The following is a 17,612-nucleotide window of genomic DNA, read 5'->3' as shown; positions in this document are numbered from 1 at the left end:
TTTCTGATGAGACCTGATTGGCAGGTAGTACAGAGATGCTAAGTTAAATTCAGGATGGAGGCCTGCCTTTCCTTCCCTCCTTCCTTCCCTCCTTCCTTCCCTCCTTCCCTTCCCGCTTCCCTTCCCACTTCGCTTCCTGCTTCCCTTCCCTTCCTCCTGTACTCCTCTTCTTTCTCAATTCTAAGGTGGCCTTAATTTCTAAGGGACATGGTAAAAGACAGTCTAGTTAGATGAGTGCAGTCACTTATATTATTTCCATGTATGGAAACTAATAGTTTCTTTATTAACAGCTCCATCAAATCAGTCCACCTGCTGCCCAATAGCAATCACAGGATGCACTGGAACAACCAAATATACTGACTTCCCCACAGCCAGGGTCCATTGTCCTACCCATCGCTACATGGTCTAAGTCAGTTACTAGAGAGCTGATTGAAGTTTGGGAAGCACATTAATCTTTAGGACACTGAGACATCCTCGGGGGGTTGCAAACACAGGTAGTGTGAAAATTATCAGAACATCCAAGAAAAGGAAAGTTTGACTAAGTGACAATAAAATTTACTATTTCATATCTGACATAGAATTGAAACCATCACATAGCACACAGAGTGGCACTATTTTCCTGTCAAATGAAAATCATTTGCTTTAAAAGTAAAATGAAAGTCTCTAAATACAAATTTACTAGAGGATGTGTAAATTTCCTACTTTTCATTACATGTTCTGGACCCAACAGAGGGAAACTGGAGCTGTCAGTGAGCCATACATGCAATCTGGTACAGGATCTATGGATTGAATAGACCTTTTTTTTTTTTTTTTTTCACGGAACTACACAAAGCCAGTCTTGGTTATTTCAAAGAAAATTTGTGGTCATTTCAAAACCACCAGCAATTCCAGGGACACCAAATTGCATAATTCGAGGGGAAAGTGGACTAAAAGTGAATGGCAGCCTCTGGAGTTGTACTGAGCAATATTCTTAAAATATCAATTTGGCAAATAGGTGGTAAGCTAGATCTGTCTGCCAGGTTGTTCAGATCATCTCTGCTTTAAAAAGATTGATAATAGAATATGTTAAAATAAGACTGGTGGAGAGGAGGTATGAGCTATTTAAGGTGGAAAGATGTGGGAGAAGGTGAAATTAACTTAGTTTTAAATTTTCTACAGCACTTTTTAACAGGAAAAGAAGTTCTTAGGCACTGAAAGCAGAATTAGATCAAAAGTATTCAATACTCTTTTCCATTATCAGATAAATAGTAAAGCTAACAGAGTGCTCTCTGGTTGGGAAGGAAGAAGGCGACCAACATCTTCAAATAAAGATGAGAGGGAGAGCATATTCTTGGTGGACGGATGGATTCATGTGCAGTTTTACTATATGCAAATGAAAAGAGCTTTAAAGATCAATAGTTTAGCATAGATTCTTATTTGAATAAATGATCTTGGAGTGTTTACTCATTGTGACAAAACTCCTTTTCTCATAATTAGAATCATTAAGAAATTTCTCCGACATTTTAGATGACGGAGGTGTATGTGCACGTGTATGTGTACGTGTGTGTGATCAACTCATTGCATATTTCTTAAACCACAATATTGTTTAAGGAATTTTAGAAAATAATTACTCAATAAGAAAATGTTGGCCAATTGTAGATAATTAGATAAGGCTGACTCAAATGCCTGTACTTTCTTTTTATTACCATTATTATTATACTTTAAGTTATAGCGTACATGTACACAACATGCAGGTTTGTTACATATGTATACATGTGCCATATTGGTGTGCTGCACCCATTAAATCGTCATTTACATTATACCTCCTAATGCTATCCCTAATATCTCCTAATGCTATCCCTCCTCCGTCCCCCGACCCCATGACAGGCCCTGGTGTGTGATGTTCCCTGCCCTGTGTCCAAGTGTTCTCAATGTTCAATTCCCACCTATGAGTGAGAACATGCGGTGTTTGGTTTTCTGTCCTTGTGATAGTTTGCTCAGAATGGCAGTTTCCAGCTTCAACCATGTCCCTACAAAGGTCATGAACTCATCCTTCTTTATGGCTGCATAGTATTCCATGGTGTATATGTGCCACATTTTCTTAATCCAGTCTATCATTGATGGGCATTTGGGTTGGTTCCAAGTCTTTGCTATTGTGAATAGTGCTGCAAGAACATACGTGTGCATGTGTCTTTATAGCAGCATGATTTATAATCCTTTGGGTATATACCCAGTAATAGGATGGCTGGGTCAAATGGTATTTCTAGTTCTAGATCCTTGAGGAATCACCACACTGTCTTCCACAATGGTTGAATTAGTTTACAGTCCCACCAACAGTGTAAAAGTGTTCCTATTTCTCCACATCCTCTCCAACACCTGTTGTTTCCTGACTTTTTAATGATCACCATTCTAACCGATGTGAGATGGTATCTCATTGTGGTTTTGATTTCCTCAAATGCCTGTATTTTCACTGTTGTTACTATGCCACTCTTATTTTTATTATTGGCCTGACTTCTGCAGTTATTTTGATATTACAGATTTTTAAATTTTGAGTTGAAAAAAAAGAGCAAATTTAGATTAAGAAAAGAGAAGTAGTCCTAGCAGCCTCACGAATCTCCTGAAAGTTTGAATGGCAAAATCTAAAATCTGCAAATTATTACCTTCTTATAGTAAATAGGTAGGATTTATGGGTTGTTTTCTTTTTTTACTTTTTTACTTCAAAATTAAATGATTTCCTTTAACATAACTTCCCTTTGATTGTGCTCTGCTTTGTGAAGTCTGATTTTATTTGCAATATAATTTACTTCAGCTATTCACTGTACCCCATGAAGATTTAGCAGCATTTATAATTATTGTCCATAGTTTCAAAGTTCTCTTCTCACCAAGTTTGCGATTAACTATGAAGAACCAAACTGAACCCTTTCTACAACAAGCTTTGCTGTGGTTTTCAAGTTTTGCCTTTGTGTGGAAGATTGTAATGACATAGTGGGAAAATAAATACTTGGGGAGAGAATTAACCATGGCTCATACACAACACGGGTATTTCTAGACAACCTACTAAATGATTTCTTAGAACATTTTGAAGTATATCTTGCCATAGGAGTGGGAAGAGTTTCATACAAAAGCTTCCTCATGCTTCCAACTTTTCTTTAAAAAATTTTTTTTTAATTATTTTATTAAAACTAGAGGCCTGGCCTGATGGCTCACACTAGTAATCCCAGCACTTTAGGAGGCTGAGGCAGGCAAATCACTTGAGGCCAGGAGTTTGAGACCAGCCTGGCCAACACGGTGAAGCCTCGTCTCTACTAAAAGTACAAAAATCAACCAGGTCTGGTGGCTCATGCCTGTAATCCCAGCAGTTTAGGAGGCTGAGGCGGGTGGATCACTTGAGCTCAGGAAATAGAAACCACCCTGGGCAACATGGTGAAACTTCATCTCTACAATAAACGCAAATTAGCCTGGGGTGGTGGCACACGCCTGTGGTCCCAGCTACTCAGGCAGCTGAAGTAGGAGGATCACTTCAGGTTGATGGTGCAGTGAGCCAAGATCGCACCACTGCACTCCTTTGGCCTGGGACACAGAACGAGACCCTGTCTCAAAAAACAAAACAAAACAAAAACCCCCCCACAAATATTGGAACTACAGCACACCAGAGCCATGCACGAGTCAATGTTCTCCAGGAAAGTGAGCTTTGAAGTAGAATTGAGAGACCTGGTTCTGATCCTCACCCTCCCACTAATACCTGGGTAACCTTGGCCAAGTCACTTAAATTCATGTCTTGAGAGAAGATAGAATTCACTAAGGAATCCCCAAATAGCAGTTCACTTACTTGAAATCATGAACATACACACACACACCCCGACTAAGGAGAGCTTCAGGAAAGGCTGGAAGACTTAGGAGAGGTCAATGGTGACAATCTTAATTCAGAGTTAAGGTTGTCTGTCAACTTTGCTCAACATTGGAGGATCTGTTGTTCTCTTGCAATCCACATTCGTTTTTGAAAACACTTCAGAAACAAAAACAGCATCAGCGGTGGTTACCTGTGAACCTAAAATATACCATTCCAATGAATAAAACCAAGCAACCCTCCAGTTAACCTCATATCCAATTTTTCCTTTTCAGAAAGAAGAGATTTTATCGACATCGAAAGTAAATTTGCCCTAAGAACCCCTGAAGACACAGCTGAGGACACTTGCCACCTCATTCCTGGAGTAGCAGAGTCTGTGGCGACCTGTCATTTCAATCACAGCAGCAAAACCTTCATGGTGATCCACGGCTGGACGGTAAGGGAGGCTCTTTGAGGAAGAGGGGATTAGGGTGGTGAGGTATCCTGATGGGCCTGCCCTAGTTGTTGGGGAGCCAGTGATGGGTCCACACCCCATATCTCGCGTGGCTCTTCTTTACACTTGAATAAACACAGTTCTGGCTCAGGTGGGATCTGAAGCCACAGGTTCATGAGAACTCCCCCTAGGCAATGCCAGCCTTCATTTTAACACTGTACTTGGTTGGTGCTCTTGAGTCAGAGCCTCCTGCGAGGTGGGTAAAGGAGGCTCTGCCCAGCTACAGAGCAGAAGATAGGTGATTGCTGTGGAGAACCGGCAGAACCCTGGCGTGATCCTGCATCATCCAGCACATTGCCAGGAGAACCTTTCTAAAGAAGGCAGCATAGAAGAGTGAGGAGAGGGCTGGAGTGGAGTAAGTGTGGGGTCCGTGTTGGCTTTGCCATTCCCCAGCTCTGTGCTATGGATCAAATCACTTGTCATCTCTGGGTCTCCATTTACTGATCTATAAAGCAGACGTTGTACTAGCTATTCCTAAGAACACTCTACTTCCAAAATTTTCAGTTGTCAACTTTAGGGAACTTCTCTAGAAATTTAAAAAAAAAAAAAAAAGGGTTGGGCCGGGAACTGACATGCCAGATGATTAGAAAAATTGAAACTGTGATTAAATTTACTTTTAAAAATATTGACAAAAGTCCCCTCTCTAATATGTCACACGGTCACTTTACGTTATGCAGTTCTTGCTTAGTTTTTTTTAAAATGTTTCAATCCCAAGTGAGTAGACTGTGTAATTTATTTAAAAGCATTTATGTAAAATGGATTGTAAAAGATATATTATCTATCCATTATGTCAGAGCTTGTGAATATTATAATACTAATTTCTAGTGAGAACTAGCTAAAAATAACATTCATCTAGTCCACATTTCCTTTCCTACATAATTTAAGTGCCTTTGTTATTGACTGAAGAGGACAATTGCTACAATTTTTATAGAGATGAAGACTACTACCAACAGAATTCACACAGATGTTTACTAAAATACAGCCATTTACTATGTTAACATAGTAAATTCAATATTTTGTGATAAAAGCTCAAATTTCTAAACATAAATCCTTTTATATTTTAATAGGTATGAGTAGGAAAAAGGAATTTTCTTCTTTTTTGAGACGGAGTCTCACTCTATTGTCCAGGCTGGAGTGCAGTGGCACGATCTCAGCTCACTGCAACCTCTGCCACCTGGTCTCAAGAGATTCTCCTGCCTGAGCCTCCCAACTGGCTGGGACTACAGGCACCCACCACCACACCTGGCTAATTTTGGTATTTTTAGCACAAGCGGGGTTTCACCCTGCTGGCCAGGCTGGTCTTGAACTCCTGACCTCAAGTGATCCACCCACCTTGGCCTCCCAAAAGTGTTGGGATTACGGGTGTGAGCCATTGCGTCTGGCCCAGAAAAAAGGAATCTTTAGAGGCTCTTTGGTTATATGCAGAAATTGACTTTTAATACTTTTCAAAAAATCTGAGCTTAATAAATGCACTTATACAACAGAAATAAATCGAGGATCTCAGGCACCTCAATCTTATCCCTGAGAGAATTTTATACTTTGGGAAGTTATGGAAAAAACGTTTCTTTTTCATACCAAGATGACATGACCAACCCAGTATCAACAGATGGTGCCACTTCCTATCATTGGTCCTACCGCCCCACTAAGCCCACCTGTATCTTTCATATCATGTGTCCTGACATTTTGAGTGCTTGAGCCCAGAGACTGTTGTCTGGCTGTGGGACTGAGTTGCGTCTGTGCAAGAATGAAGCCAGCCACACTGATCTTGATTATCTCAGTGAACTCACTGGCAGGGTCAGGTGGCCCACCTGGTACAGGCAGCAGGGAGGGCTTCAGTTCAGCTGCATGTCTAAAAACCAAAGATTTAAAACATAGTAATTATTGAACCTCAAAAGAAACACTCAGATTGAAAGAACTTAGAAAATAAGATCCTTTTTGAGTTGAGGAAGGTGAGTACTTAAATTTTTCACTCGCTTTGTTTGTGGTTACTTACATAACTATTTTATGTTGATCAGAAAGAAAGGATTCAATTAGCTATTGTGTAGTTAATAAAAGTGTCAGCCACTGTAGGAGTAAGTTGGATGACCAGCCATTTTAGATTGCTTAACTTAGAAACACTGGTTCAGGAGCGGTGGCTCATGCCTGTGATCCCAGCACCTTGGGAGGCCAAGGCAGGCAGATCACTGGAGGTCAGGAGTTTGAGACCAGCCTGGCCAACATGGGGAAACCCCATCTCTACTAAAAAAAAAATACAAAAAAAATAGCCAGGTGTGGTGGTACGTGCTTGTAGTCCCAGCTACTCAGGAGGCTGAGGCAGGAGAATTGCTTGAACCAAGGAGGCGGAGGTTGCAGTGAGCTGAGATCATGCCAGTGCACTCTAGCCCGGGTAAGACAGTGAGACTCTGCCAAAAGAAAGGAAAGAAAGGAGGGAAAGAAAGGAGGGGAAAAAAGGAAGGAAGGAGGGAAAGAAGGGAGGGAGGAAGGGAAGGAGAAAGGGAGGGAGGACAAAGAAAAGAGAAACACTAGTAGTACGGAAAAACTTCTAATAGGGGCCTAGAGTAAACCCAGTTTTCTTGCTTTATCTGAAATAAGCTGCCTGGGGACTCATGGGCACAGATGAAGGGAACTGAGGAGGCTCTCTAACTGTGTCATGAGATTCCCAAAAGAATGCTTAGCATGTAGCATGCATGTGATGCATCCCAGCATGTTGCTTAGACACAGCTATCTTGGAGCTTTGCCATTTGCTTGGATGTCATTGGCTTTAAGTACAGGGTTCCCATTGTGAAGTAGGGGATCCTGGCTGAAACAGGGGGCCATTAACATTACATTCTGAAGAAATGACATCATCCTCTCTTGATCTTGAAAGCCAACTACAAAGGGTGCCCAACGCCCCAACCTTGAAGGGAGGCAAAGGCGTGTGGGACTGGACCGATTCCTCAGGTTTCTGCTCCTAGCCAGGTGCTCCTGCTAGTTTCCTCAAAGACCCGCTTTGCATTCAGACCAATCTTTCCTCTTAATAGTATAAATTATCAAAATTTTGCTGAATGTCTAAAATATACTTTTTAAATGGAAAGCATGGTGAACTCCAATCTGCTGTTCCTCAACTCAATGCCTTCCTGGCATACTTAGATCTGCCTTGGAAGGGACAGACCTGTCTCTGAACACTCTTCTGTTATTTGATTTTTTCTATCTGTGCCAACGGGCTTCCTTCCAAGTTTGTTTTTTTCCATTTCATGCAGGTGTATTGGGCTGATGTATCCGTGACAAGTGGTAGGTGGGTATTTTAAGAAAGCTTGTGTCATCATCTTCAGGTAACAGGAATGTATGAGAGTTGGGTGCCAAAACTTGTGGCCGCCCTGTACAAGAGAGAACCAGACTCCAACGTCATTGTGGTGGACTGGCTGTCACGGGCTCAGCAGCATTACCCAGTGTCCGCAGGCTACACCAAACTGGTGGGACAGGACGTGGCCCGGTTTATCAACTGGATGGAGGTAAGACTGGGAGAAGTAGACTTAAGTGTCCAAAACAGTGTCTTTGACTGGAGCCAGACAAAATGGCTGTTCTTTCTTCCTTTTCTCTTAGATGTAAAGATTTTCTGGGGGCATTTCAAATCTTCAGAATGAGCATGGGCATTATTTTATATCCAAAAGCAACATTTTGATAAGAATAGACTATAAGTCCAATAAATAGTCCTGCCCTGCTCTATTGTTTGATATTTTCATAGTGAATAGATCCAACAGACAAAAGCTTGTGATTTTCGGACAGAGGAAAGATGGCATGTTTAGCCAAATCCTTCCCCACTAGTTGGCTGGCCCATGGACATCTTATCCTCGCCTTGACATACCAATCTCTTTCATGAAAATACTAATAGTACTTATTCTTTAGTGTGAAATAGGGTGAATCTTTTTGTTGAACATTGGGAGAGTGATGGAATTGAGCTAGGAAGATGTTGGAAGGGAAGGTGCATAGGATAGAAGGGAACTGAGGTCTGGAGTTCTGACTTAGCTGCAAGAGACCCACTTTTTCAGATGATCCCCTGAAAAGTACCTCTGAAAAGTATCTTGGGGTTGGAAAGAAGCTAATACTCTGACCGAGGCAAATTATTTTAACCAGGTAATTGGAAGTAAAAAATAAGCTGTATTTATTAGACTGACCATAAACGATAAAAGTTCTTTTCTTATCTTTTTTGCTGACCAGGCAAATGAACATGGGCAAACGGGATCACCTCCCTGGGGCTCAGGCTTCTCACCTGTTAAAGGAGGGGTTGGACCATGTGTCTCTGATCCCTTCCACTGTAATGTTTCCTGAGTCTGTCATTGCTTGGCTAACCTTCAGTGATAAAGTGATACAGGTATTTAGAGTAAGGAATAATGGGAAAATATATACCCATATACTATATGCACAAACATATACACATATACATATATATATGCATGCATATATGCATATACACATATACATATATACATATATATGTATATGCTTGTACATATAGTATATGGTTATATATGCAAAGACATATACAAACATATGCATATATTATATACATAATAATACTATTTCAGATGCATGGAAAAACTGTCATTTCAATCTGTTATTAAAGGAAAAGAAAATCTATACTGGATTTGTTTATGGAACAGTGAAACAAAAGAAAAAGAGAAAATTTTAACAATAGAGAATATTTTCTCTCTTTTACCCGTAACACAAAATTAAAATAAGTAGAATTAGTTTTCAGTATTTCCTATATTTTGAAAGCAATACTTATATTTATTTTGTTTCTTTTAGTTTTGTTTTTTGGCGGAATTATAAGAACCTTTGTTTTCTTTTTCTCTTCCAAAGGAGGAGTTTAACTACCCTCTGGACAATGTCCATCTCTTGGGATACAGCCTCGGAGCCCATGCTGCTGGCATTGCAGGAAGTCTGACCAATAAGAAAGTCAACAGAATTACTGGTAAGAAAGAAGTTTCACTGGTCTTGTAAGAGTTGAGAAGACTGTCATTCTGAGAATCAGAACGAATTTTGTTAAATACCCACGTGTTCTTCCACGTGTGTGGTGTTCTTCCAGGAGACATGCCCAGCACTTCATTACCTCATTGTAGGGCTCTTTATTAGGGATAAGAAAAATTACAGATGCTCTGACGGGCTTCCTATCCACTGGCAACAGCACAGAAATAAAGCAGAATTACACACAATGCCTGCAGATTTCTCTGGGAAGCCTGTTTCCCTCCACTCTCAGCTCTGTGTTTTCGTAGTGTAATGCACATCAGTACGAGGGGAAAATAAAAAGGACCAATCCCAGAGGACACTTAGAAAGAAGACAGGCATCTAGGCAAAGGTGTGGCTTACACACAGAGAGAAAGAACCCACCGCTGTTTATACATCTTCTCAACATATTCAAAATAATCTACAAAAGGAAATCCAGCCATCCTGAGTGAAAATTGCTGTATAAGGCTAAGAGACTCAAATTCATTGTAGAAAGAGCCAAGCCTCCTTTTATGTCTAAGTAAAGATCCAGTGACTACAGAATAGGAGATAAGAATCTAAATAGCTGCCAGTGCATTCAAATGATGATCAGTGACATACGAATATCACACGAATGGAAATTTACAAATTTGTGGACCTGTTTTTTCCCTTTTAAGGCCTTGATCCAGCGGGACCTAACTTTGAGTATGCAGAGGCCCCGAGTCGCCTTTCTCCTGATGATGCGGATTTTGTAGACGTCTTACACACATTCACCAGAGGGTCCCCTGGCCGAAGCATTGGAATCCAGAAACCAGTTGGGCATGTTGACATTTACCCGAATGGAGGTACTTTTCAGCCAGGATGTAACATTGGAGAAGCTATTCGCGTGATTGCAGAGAGAGGCCTTGGAGGTAAATATTATTTAGAAGTGAATTAAATGTGACTCTTATCCTTAACCCTTATTGACCCAAAGTCCTACCCAGTAGCTCCAAAGTATGTAGTTTTCAAATACACATTTGGCCAAATTATGTTTCTGAAGAATTCTGCAATGTTCAGCAAGACCACCTTATAGCCAGGCAAACAGACATTTTATCTTTTATTTACTATATTGTAGACTACACTGAGCAGTGCACTTACAGTAGCAAGAGAAAAAGGTGAGATTTAGACAGGAAAACTCCACTGACCTCAATAATGGCATCATAAAATGCTATCTGGCCACATGTTGTCATACCTTGAATGCAATTGCAAAGCCAATGGAAGGATTGTAGATGTTATTGGAATGGAAGGAGATGTTAATTAGTATAAATCTTCCAAAATTTTCAGAACATAATGTTGGCTTAATGTTTTACTTTAATAATGTTAGCTTGTGTTAAATTTATGATTTTTTCTTTTTTCTTTTTCTTTTTTTTTTTTTTTGAGACAGAGTCTTGTTCTATTGCCCAAGTTGGGGTGCAGTGACACAATCAGAGTTCAGTGTGGCCTTGAACTTCTAGGCTCAAGCGATCCTCCTGCCATAGACTCTCAAGTATCTGGAACACACCCCCATACCTGGCTAATGTTTTTGTTTTTTGTAAAAACAGGGGACTTGCAATATTGCCCAGGCTGGTCTCAAACTCCTGGCCTCAAGTGATCCTCCTGCCTCCAGCCTCCCAAAGTTCTGGGATTACAGCTGTGAGCCGCCATGTCCAGCTTATGATTTATTTTTAAGGGCCCTTTGCATACTTTATGGACATTGGGACCTACCTAGGATACTCTCATTATTTTTGTGCACGTTATAGAACTTACAGCATAATGTTACTATTTTCAATTGTCCTAAAAACATACAAGGAAGTCATTCTTATGGCATTGCTGATTATTTCTATGGTTCATTTGATGTAAAAGAGTGTTAGTAGGGGCAGAATCCTCAATTATACATAATATCAATGATAAAATACAATTCATTTAACAATTAACCTCTTAAGAAGTGGTTTCTAGAAATACAAAAAAAAAAAAATTACGATTGGGCCATAACCCCACTGTAAGTTGAGAAGCATGTGTATATATATATGATGGTTTGACTTAAAACTTTTGGACATTATGATGGGTTTTGGGGGAATTAAGTGCATTTCAACTTACAGTATTTTTGACTTAGGAAAAATATATTGTAAGGCAAGGGGCATGTATATGTTTCTAGAAGCACCTAGAAGTGTTAGACACTTTCAATATAAGAGAATGATGTGACAAACAAGGAAATCAACCTCCACCTTGGAGGCTTATTACAGCTTCATAAACATACACATAAATATAAGAAGTATGAAAGTCGAAAATTCCCTGTGAACTTGCAACTTTCACTGTCTTGAAGGTGCGTGGGCCGCTACCACCAAGAATATTTCCTGAAATAGGGCCTACGATCATAAATGAACAGGACTATATCCTTGGGTCATTTTATTCTAACGCCACATCTAACCTATTTTAGACACGCCAAATGAAACACACATTGTGGATTTCTGCTGAGATACAATCTTTGTGTCTCTTTTTTACCCAGATGTGGACCAGCTAGTGAAGTGCTCCCACGAGCGCTCCATTCATCTCTTCATCGACTCCTTGTTGAATGAAGAAAATCCAAGTAAGGCCTACAGGTGCAGTTCCAAGGAAGCCTTTGAGAAAGGGCTCTGCTTGAGTTGTAGAAAGAACCGCTGCAACAATCTGGGCTATGAGATCAATAAAGTCAGAGCCAAAAGAAGCAGCAAGATGTACCTGAAGACTCGTTCTCAGATGCCCTACAAAGGTAGGCTGGAGACTGTTGTAAATAAGGAAATCAAGGAGTCCTATTTTATCATGCTCACTGCATTACACGTACTGATTCTGTCCATTGGAACAGAGATGATGACTGATATTACTAAACCCTGAGCCCTCACTGGTGTTTCTGTTGATAGGGAGTTACATCGATCCATTTGCCTGAGGCTCCTAATTCCCATTGCCAGCAAGGCCCCAGTGCCCAGCCTGGGATTTGCAGCCTTGCTCGCTGCCCTCCCCTGTACATGTGGCCATTAGCATGGGCTAGGCTATCAGCACAGAGCTCAGAGCTCGTTTGGAACCATCCACCTGGGGTCAACAAACTATAACCCTTATGCCAAATCCAGCCTACTTCCTGCTTTTATAAATAGTTTTTTTAAACTTTTAAGTCCAGGGGTACATATGCAGGTTTGCTAAATAGGTAAACTTGTGACATGGGAGTTTGTTGTCCAGATTATTCCATCACCCAGGTATTAAGCCTGGTACCCATGAGTTATTTTTCCTGAAGCTCTCCCTCCTCCCACCCTCTGGGAGGCCCCAGTGTCTGTTGTTCCCCTCTATGTGCTCATGCAAAGTTTTATTAGGACACGGTCACACACATTCATTACTATATTGGCAAAGGCTGGTTTCATGCCACCATAGAGTTGATAGCCCACAGAGCCTAAAATATTTACTCCCTGGCCCTTTACAGAAAGTTCATGACTTACATAAAGGCAAGGACCATCTGTCTTATTTATTTATTTATTTATTTAATTTGAGATGAAGTCTAGCATTCTCCTAGGCTGGAGTAGAGGGGCACGATCTTGGCTCACCACAACCACCTCTGCCTTCCGGGTTCAAAGGATTTCCCTGCTTCAGCCTCTGGAGTAGCTGGGGTTACAGGCATACACTACCATGCCCGGCTAATTTTTGTATTTTTGGTAGAGAGGGGATTTCACCATGTTGACCAGGCTGGTCTCGAACCGCTGACCTCAGGTGATCTGCCCTCCTTGGCTTCATTTGTCTTTTTAAATGCAACTATTCCTAGAAGGCAAGAGTATCTCACACCTTCTAAGATACTGCCATTTTGCCAGGAGTTTGTTTCACACTTGAATTTCAAGCTTGGCCTCTTGTTTAGAGCCAGACCTAAAGGAATGGTGGGAAAATGGGAGAGGAGGTCATTGGATAAATCTGGTGAGAGGGACCAACTTCAGGAAGGGTGGCTTTTGTGGAATTCAGGTGGAAACCTGAGGGAAGGGACGATATTAGAGAACAGTGGCCCCAGGTAAAACATATGGCATCCGTGTGTAAGGTGATTCCTAGAATCTGTAGAGGTGTCTTTTGTGGTATAGAGGTTGGGGCACCTGTGCTTCAAGGAAACCTCAACTCTTCAGAATCAGGCAATGTGTATGAGGTAAAGAGGGGACCACGGGACCATAATCTTGAAGACACAGACAGGCTTCACTTATCCCTGCTGCCTGCACCAGTGGGTTCAAGGCTCTGTCAGTGTCTCCTGGGGGCACCTCACCACTCCCAGCTTCTTCAGTTCTGGCCTGTCCTGCTGCCTGCACGGGATTTGCTTAATTCCCAATTCAATGTCTCTTCATCTCTTACTAGCTGTGGGGTTTTGTTGTTGTTCTTCTGTTTTTGCTTAGTATCTGGCTACTTTTTAATTATAAAAAGAGATATATCTAAACAAAATAGAGATTGTTATCATAAGTTCACAATAAAATGTATTGAAATTTTTTTCACCTGGACAAGAGTCTAAAGCAGCATAAAAATATGGTCTTCTATATTCTATTCTAAACCATCAATCTTAAGAGATCTGTGTCTCAGCTTAAGAGAAAGTACATTTAATAGACAGTAACACAAATAAAAGAAAAAATCTGACCAAGGATAGTGGGATATAGAAGAAAAAACATTCCAAGAGTTCCTTTTTTTTTTTTTTTCTTTTTTTTTTTTTTTTTTTTTTTTTTTTTTTGAGACGGAGTCTCGCTCTGTTACCCAGGCTGGAGTGCAGTGGCGCAATATTGGCTCACTGCAACCTCTGCCTCCCGGTTCAAGCGATTCTCCTGCCTCAGTCTCCCGAGTAGCTGGGATGACAGGAACCCGTCACCACGCCCGACTAATTTTTGTATTTTTCTTAGCAGAAACGGGGTTTCACCATGTTGGCCAAGCTAGTCTCAAACTCCTGACCTCAGGTGATTCACCCACCTCGGCCTCCCAAAGTGCTGGGATTACAGGCATGAGCCATGTGCCTGGCCTCCAAGAACTCTTTTTTCCCCCATTATCGAGATGTATTTTAGTCCTACTGCCTTTCCTTTTAACCTCTCCCCAGGCCCATTTGCTCAGGGATTTTGGTAGAGACCAGAGGAGGGGCAGGGAAGAGATACAGAAGTTCAAGTACCTGCTTCCAGAGGCTATCCCTAGTATAGAACATTTTAGGAGCTGGCTTTACAAGGCAGTCCTTGTGGCCTCACTGATGGCTCAAGGAAATAAGTTCTTTAAAAAAAATTTTTTTATTTCCATGGGTTATTGGGGAACAGGTGGCATTTGGTTACATGAGTAAGTTCTTTAGTGATGATTTGTGAGATTTTCGTGTGCCCATCACAGAATGAAAAACTAATGAAATAAGTTCTATGGTGTACCTAGTAGACACCTACTCTGCGCTAGATGGTGGGGGAATTAAAAGGGTGGGCATGGTCCTCTGACCAGAAGCCTGCTTACAGCCAGGGTGGAAGGACAGACCTACTCATGAAACAAACACAGTGACATATAGTGACACAGAAGCAAATGCCGAATATGCTTGCTCCAGATGCTAAGGGACAAGACGGCCAAGGATGGTGGAGTTCATGGAGAAAGCATCATGAGTGTTTTATTTGGCCTGCTGATTTGATCTCTCTAGCACTCCATCAAAGATGGCTACTTCCTAGTGCTGCTTGGCAATTCAGACCCTAAGCATATAACCACACTTTTCTGAAAGGGGGGAGAATTCAAGGTCTGCATTTTCTAAATATGAACATTGTGCATGATGAAGTCTTTCCAAGCAACACCAGTGGTTCCATGTGTGTGAACTTCTGGTTTGAGTGCTAGTGAGATACTTTCTGTAGTTCTAAATTGCCTGATTGTTTGGGGTTGTGGTATTTTCATAAAGATTGATCAGCATGTTCCAATTTCCTCCCCGACAGTCTTCCATTACCAAGTAAAGATTCATTTTTCTGGGACTGAGAGTGAAACCCATACCAACCAGGCCTTTGAGATTTCTCTGTATGGCACCGTGGCTGAGAGTGAGAACATCCCATTCACCCTGTGAGTAGCACACGGGGGCAGTCATCATGGCACTGCTCCCTCCCCTGCCATAACCCTCGGTCTGAGCAGCAGAGGCAGAGCGGGATGCCTAGAAAACAAGTCTCTAGTTTAAAAAATCAGAATTTCAAAATTGAGGTCTTTCCTCTATTTTATATTGAGAAAAAAAAATGCTTTAAATTGGTCATTTGATTTTTACTTACTAGTTATATTTTTTTATTCATCATCTTGTATCTGCTTATTTCTTTTATAAAGCTGCTGTTAAACAATACAATCAAATTATCTCAAAAGGTTTGACATTAAAGAAAATGAGCAATAGTAACAGGAAACCACTCTATAGATATATATATAATGTGTATAGAAAATATAAGTAGTAACAAGTCCATAACAAAGTGTTAGCACTTCTTTTTTTGTTTTTTTGTTTTCTGTTTTTTGTTTTTTGTTTTTTTTGAGATGGAGTCTTGCTCTGTCACCCACGTTGGAGTGCAGTGGTGTGATCTTAGCTCACTGCAACCTCCGCCTCCCGAGTTCAAGCAATTCTTCTGCCTCAGCTTCCCGAGTAGCTGGGACTACAGGTGCCCGCCACCACGCCCAGCTAGTTTTTGTATTTTTAGTAGAGACAGGGTCTCACCATGTTGGCCAAGCTGGTCTCAAATTCCTGATCTCAGGTGATCCACCCACCTTGGCCTCCCAAAGTGCTGGGATTACAGGTGTGAGCCACTGTTCCCAGCCTACCCCTTACTATTAATCAAAGAAATATAAAATTAAGGCAACTTGATATTCTTTTACAATTACTAGAAGAACAAATCTTTAAAATAGCCAGTGCAGACAAGGTGGTGAAGCAGAACATGTGAACCTACTGCGCATCGTTCATGGCTAGAACCCTCTAGGTGCAGTAGGCAGTACGTTAATAACTTTCCACAGCTACGAAATGTTATTACATAGAAGGAAGTGATTTTTTTCTAATATTTATCCTAAAGAAATAGTCAACAAACATTTTTAAAAACATCAATTACAGTGGTACATATACTAGCATAAATTAGAAATCCAGTATCCAACATTGAGTCAGTAGTTAAATGAACTGTGGTTTGTCAAGTCAATAAAATTGATCTAGCCTATAAAAACTATAATTCTGGGAAACCAGGAAAACATGGTAAAAAATGGAACATAAAATATAAAGAGAATAAAGAATAGAGAATTGCATGTGTGCTATGATTGTAACTAATGTTCAAGTATCAATACAAATTGAAAAAGAATACATGAAAATGAAAATTATATTTCTGAATATTGACTTCAGGATTTTCTTTTAGAATTGTATTAAATAGTTCATGTCATTAGGATAAATGCTGGAATAGATCAAAGGGATGTGGATATAATTTAAAATACACTAAATGCCATCAACTTTCATTTTGGGTATTTTGTTGGGCATTTTTTGCATTTTTAAAATATCCCCTAAACAATAAAGCTATTTATATTTGGAAAGGAGGAAAAAAAGTGTGGGGGGGCGCAGGGAGAGCTGATCTCTATAACTAACCAAATTTATTGCTTTTTTGTTTAGGCCTGAAGTTTCCACAAATAAGACATACTCCTTCCTAATTTACACAGAAGTAGACATTGGAGAACTACTCATGTTGAAGCTCAAATGGAAGAGCGATTCATACTTCAGCTGGTCAGACTGGTGGAGCAGTCCCGGCTTTGCCATTCAGAAGATCAGAGTAAAAGCCGGAGAGACTCAGAAAAAGTAATTAAATGTATTTTTTTTCATTCACTTTAGACGCCCACCTGATGTCATGACCTACCAGTTGTATTTCAGGGGCCTTCAAGATTCAGGGAGAGCTTTAGGAAACCTTGTATTTATTACTATATGATGTAGATTTTCTTTAGGAGTATTATTTTATTTTATTATTTTATTTTTTGGGGAAATGACAGTATTTTTGTATTTCATGTAAGGAAAACATAAGCCCTGAATCGCTCACAGTTATTCAGTGAGCGCTGGGATTAGAAGTCAAGAATCTAAGCTTCTCATTTGGCACTGTTTCTTGTGAGCACAAAATAGCTGGGGAACAAACCTCCGAGATGTTACCTGGATAATCAAAGATTCAAACCAACCTCTTCAAGGGAGATGAGATTCCAAGATAATGTCAACCTGTCTATGCAGCCTCACCCATGGGTACCCATAAAATGAATTACATAGAGAACGCTATAGTAGTCATTTGCTTGTATCACCAAAAAGAAAAAGAAAAAGAAAGATCTTGGGGATGGGATGGAAAT

At 40.5% G+C, this 17,612-nt stretch overlaps 2 protein-coding genes across 2 annotated transcripts in view; both read left to right on the top strand.

The window, feature by feature from the left end:
• The window catches only part of ATP6V1B2 (ATPase H+ transporting V1 subunit B2), a 531,364-nt gene that overhangs the window by 259,693 nt on the left and 254,059 nt on the right, over positions 1-17,612 (top strand). The window lies entirely within an intron of this gene.
• Positions 1-17,612, top strand: part of LPL (lipoprotein lipase) — a 28,971-nt gene that overhangs the window by 5,839 nt on the left and 5,520 nt on the right. Inside the window, exons 2-8 of the mRNA XM_050801867.1 lie at positions 4,102-4,262; positions 7,631-7,810; positions 9,159-9,270; positions 9,959-10,192; positions 11,806-12,048; positions 15,224-15,344; positions 16,900-17,082. Coding sequence (XP_050657824.1) covers positions 4,102-4,262; positions 7,631-7,810; positions 9,159-9,270; positions 9,959-10,192; positions 11,806-12,048; positions 15,224-15,344; positions 16,900-17,082 — 1,234 coding nt within the window. The remainder of the gene's footprint in view (positions 1-4,101; positions 4,263-7,630; positions 7,811-9,158; positions 9,271-9,958; positions 10,193-11,805; positions 12,049-15,223; positions 15,345-16,899; positions 17,083-17,612) is intronic.

Source organism: Macaca thibetana, chromosome 8 (assembly GCF_024542745.1).
Source record: "Macaca thibetana thibetana isolate TM-01 chromosome 8, ASM2454274v1, whole genome shotgun sequence".
In the NCBI taxonomy this organism is placed as follows: Eukaryota; Metazoa; Chordata; class Mammalia; order Primates; family Cercopithecidae; genus Macaca; species Macaca thibetana.
Note: the sequence above shows the minus strand (reverse complement) of the source record. Positions and strands in the feature narration are given on the sequence as shown.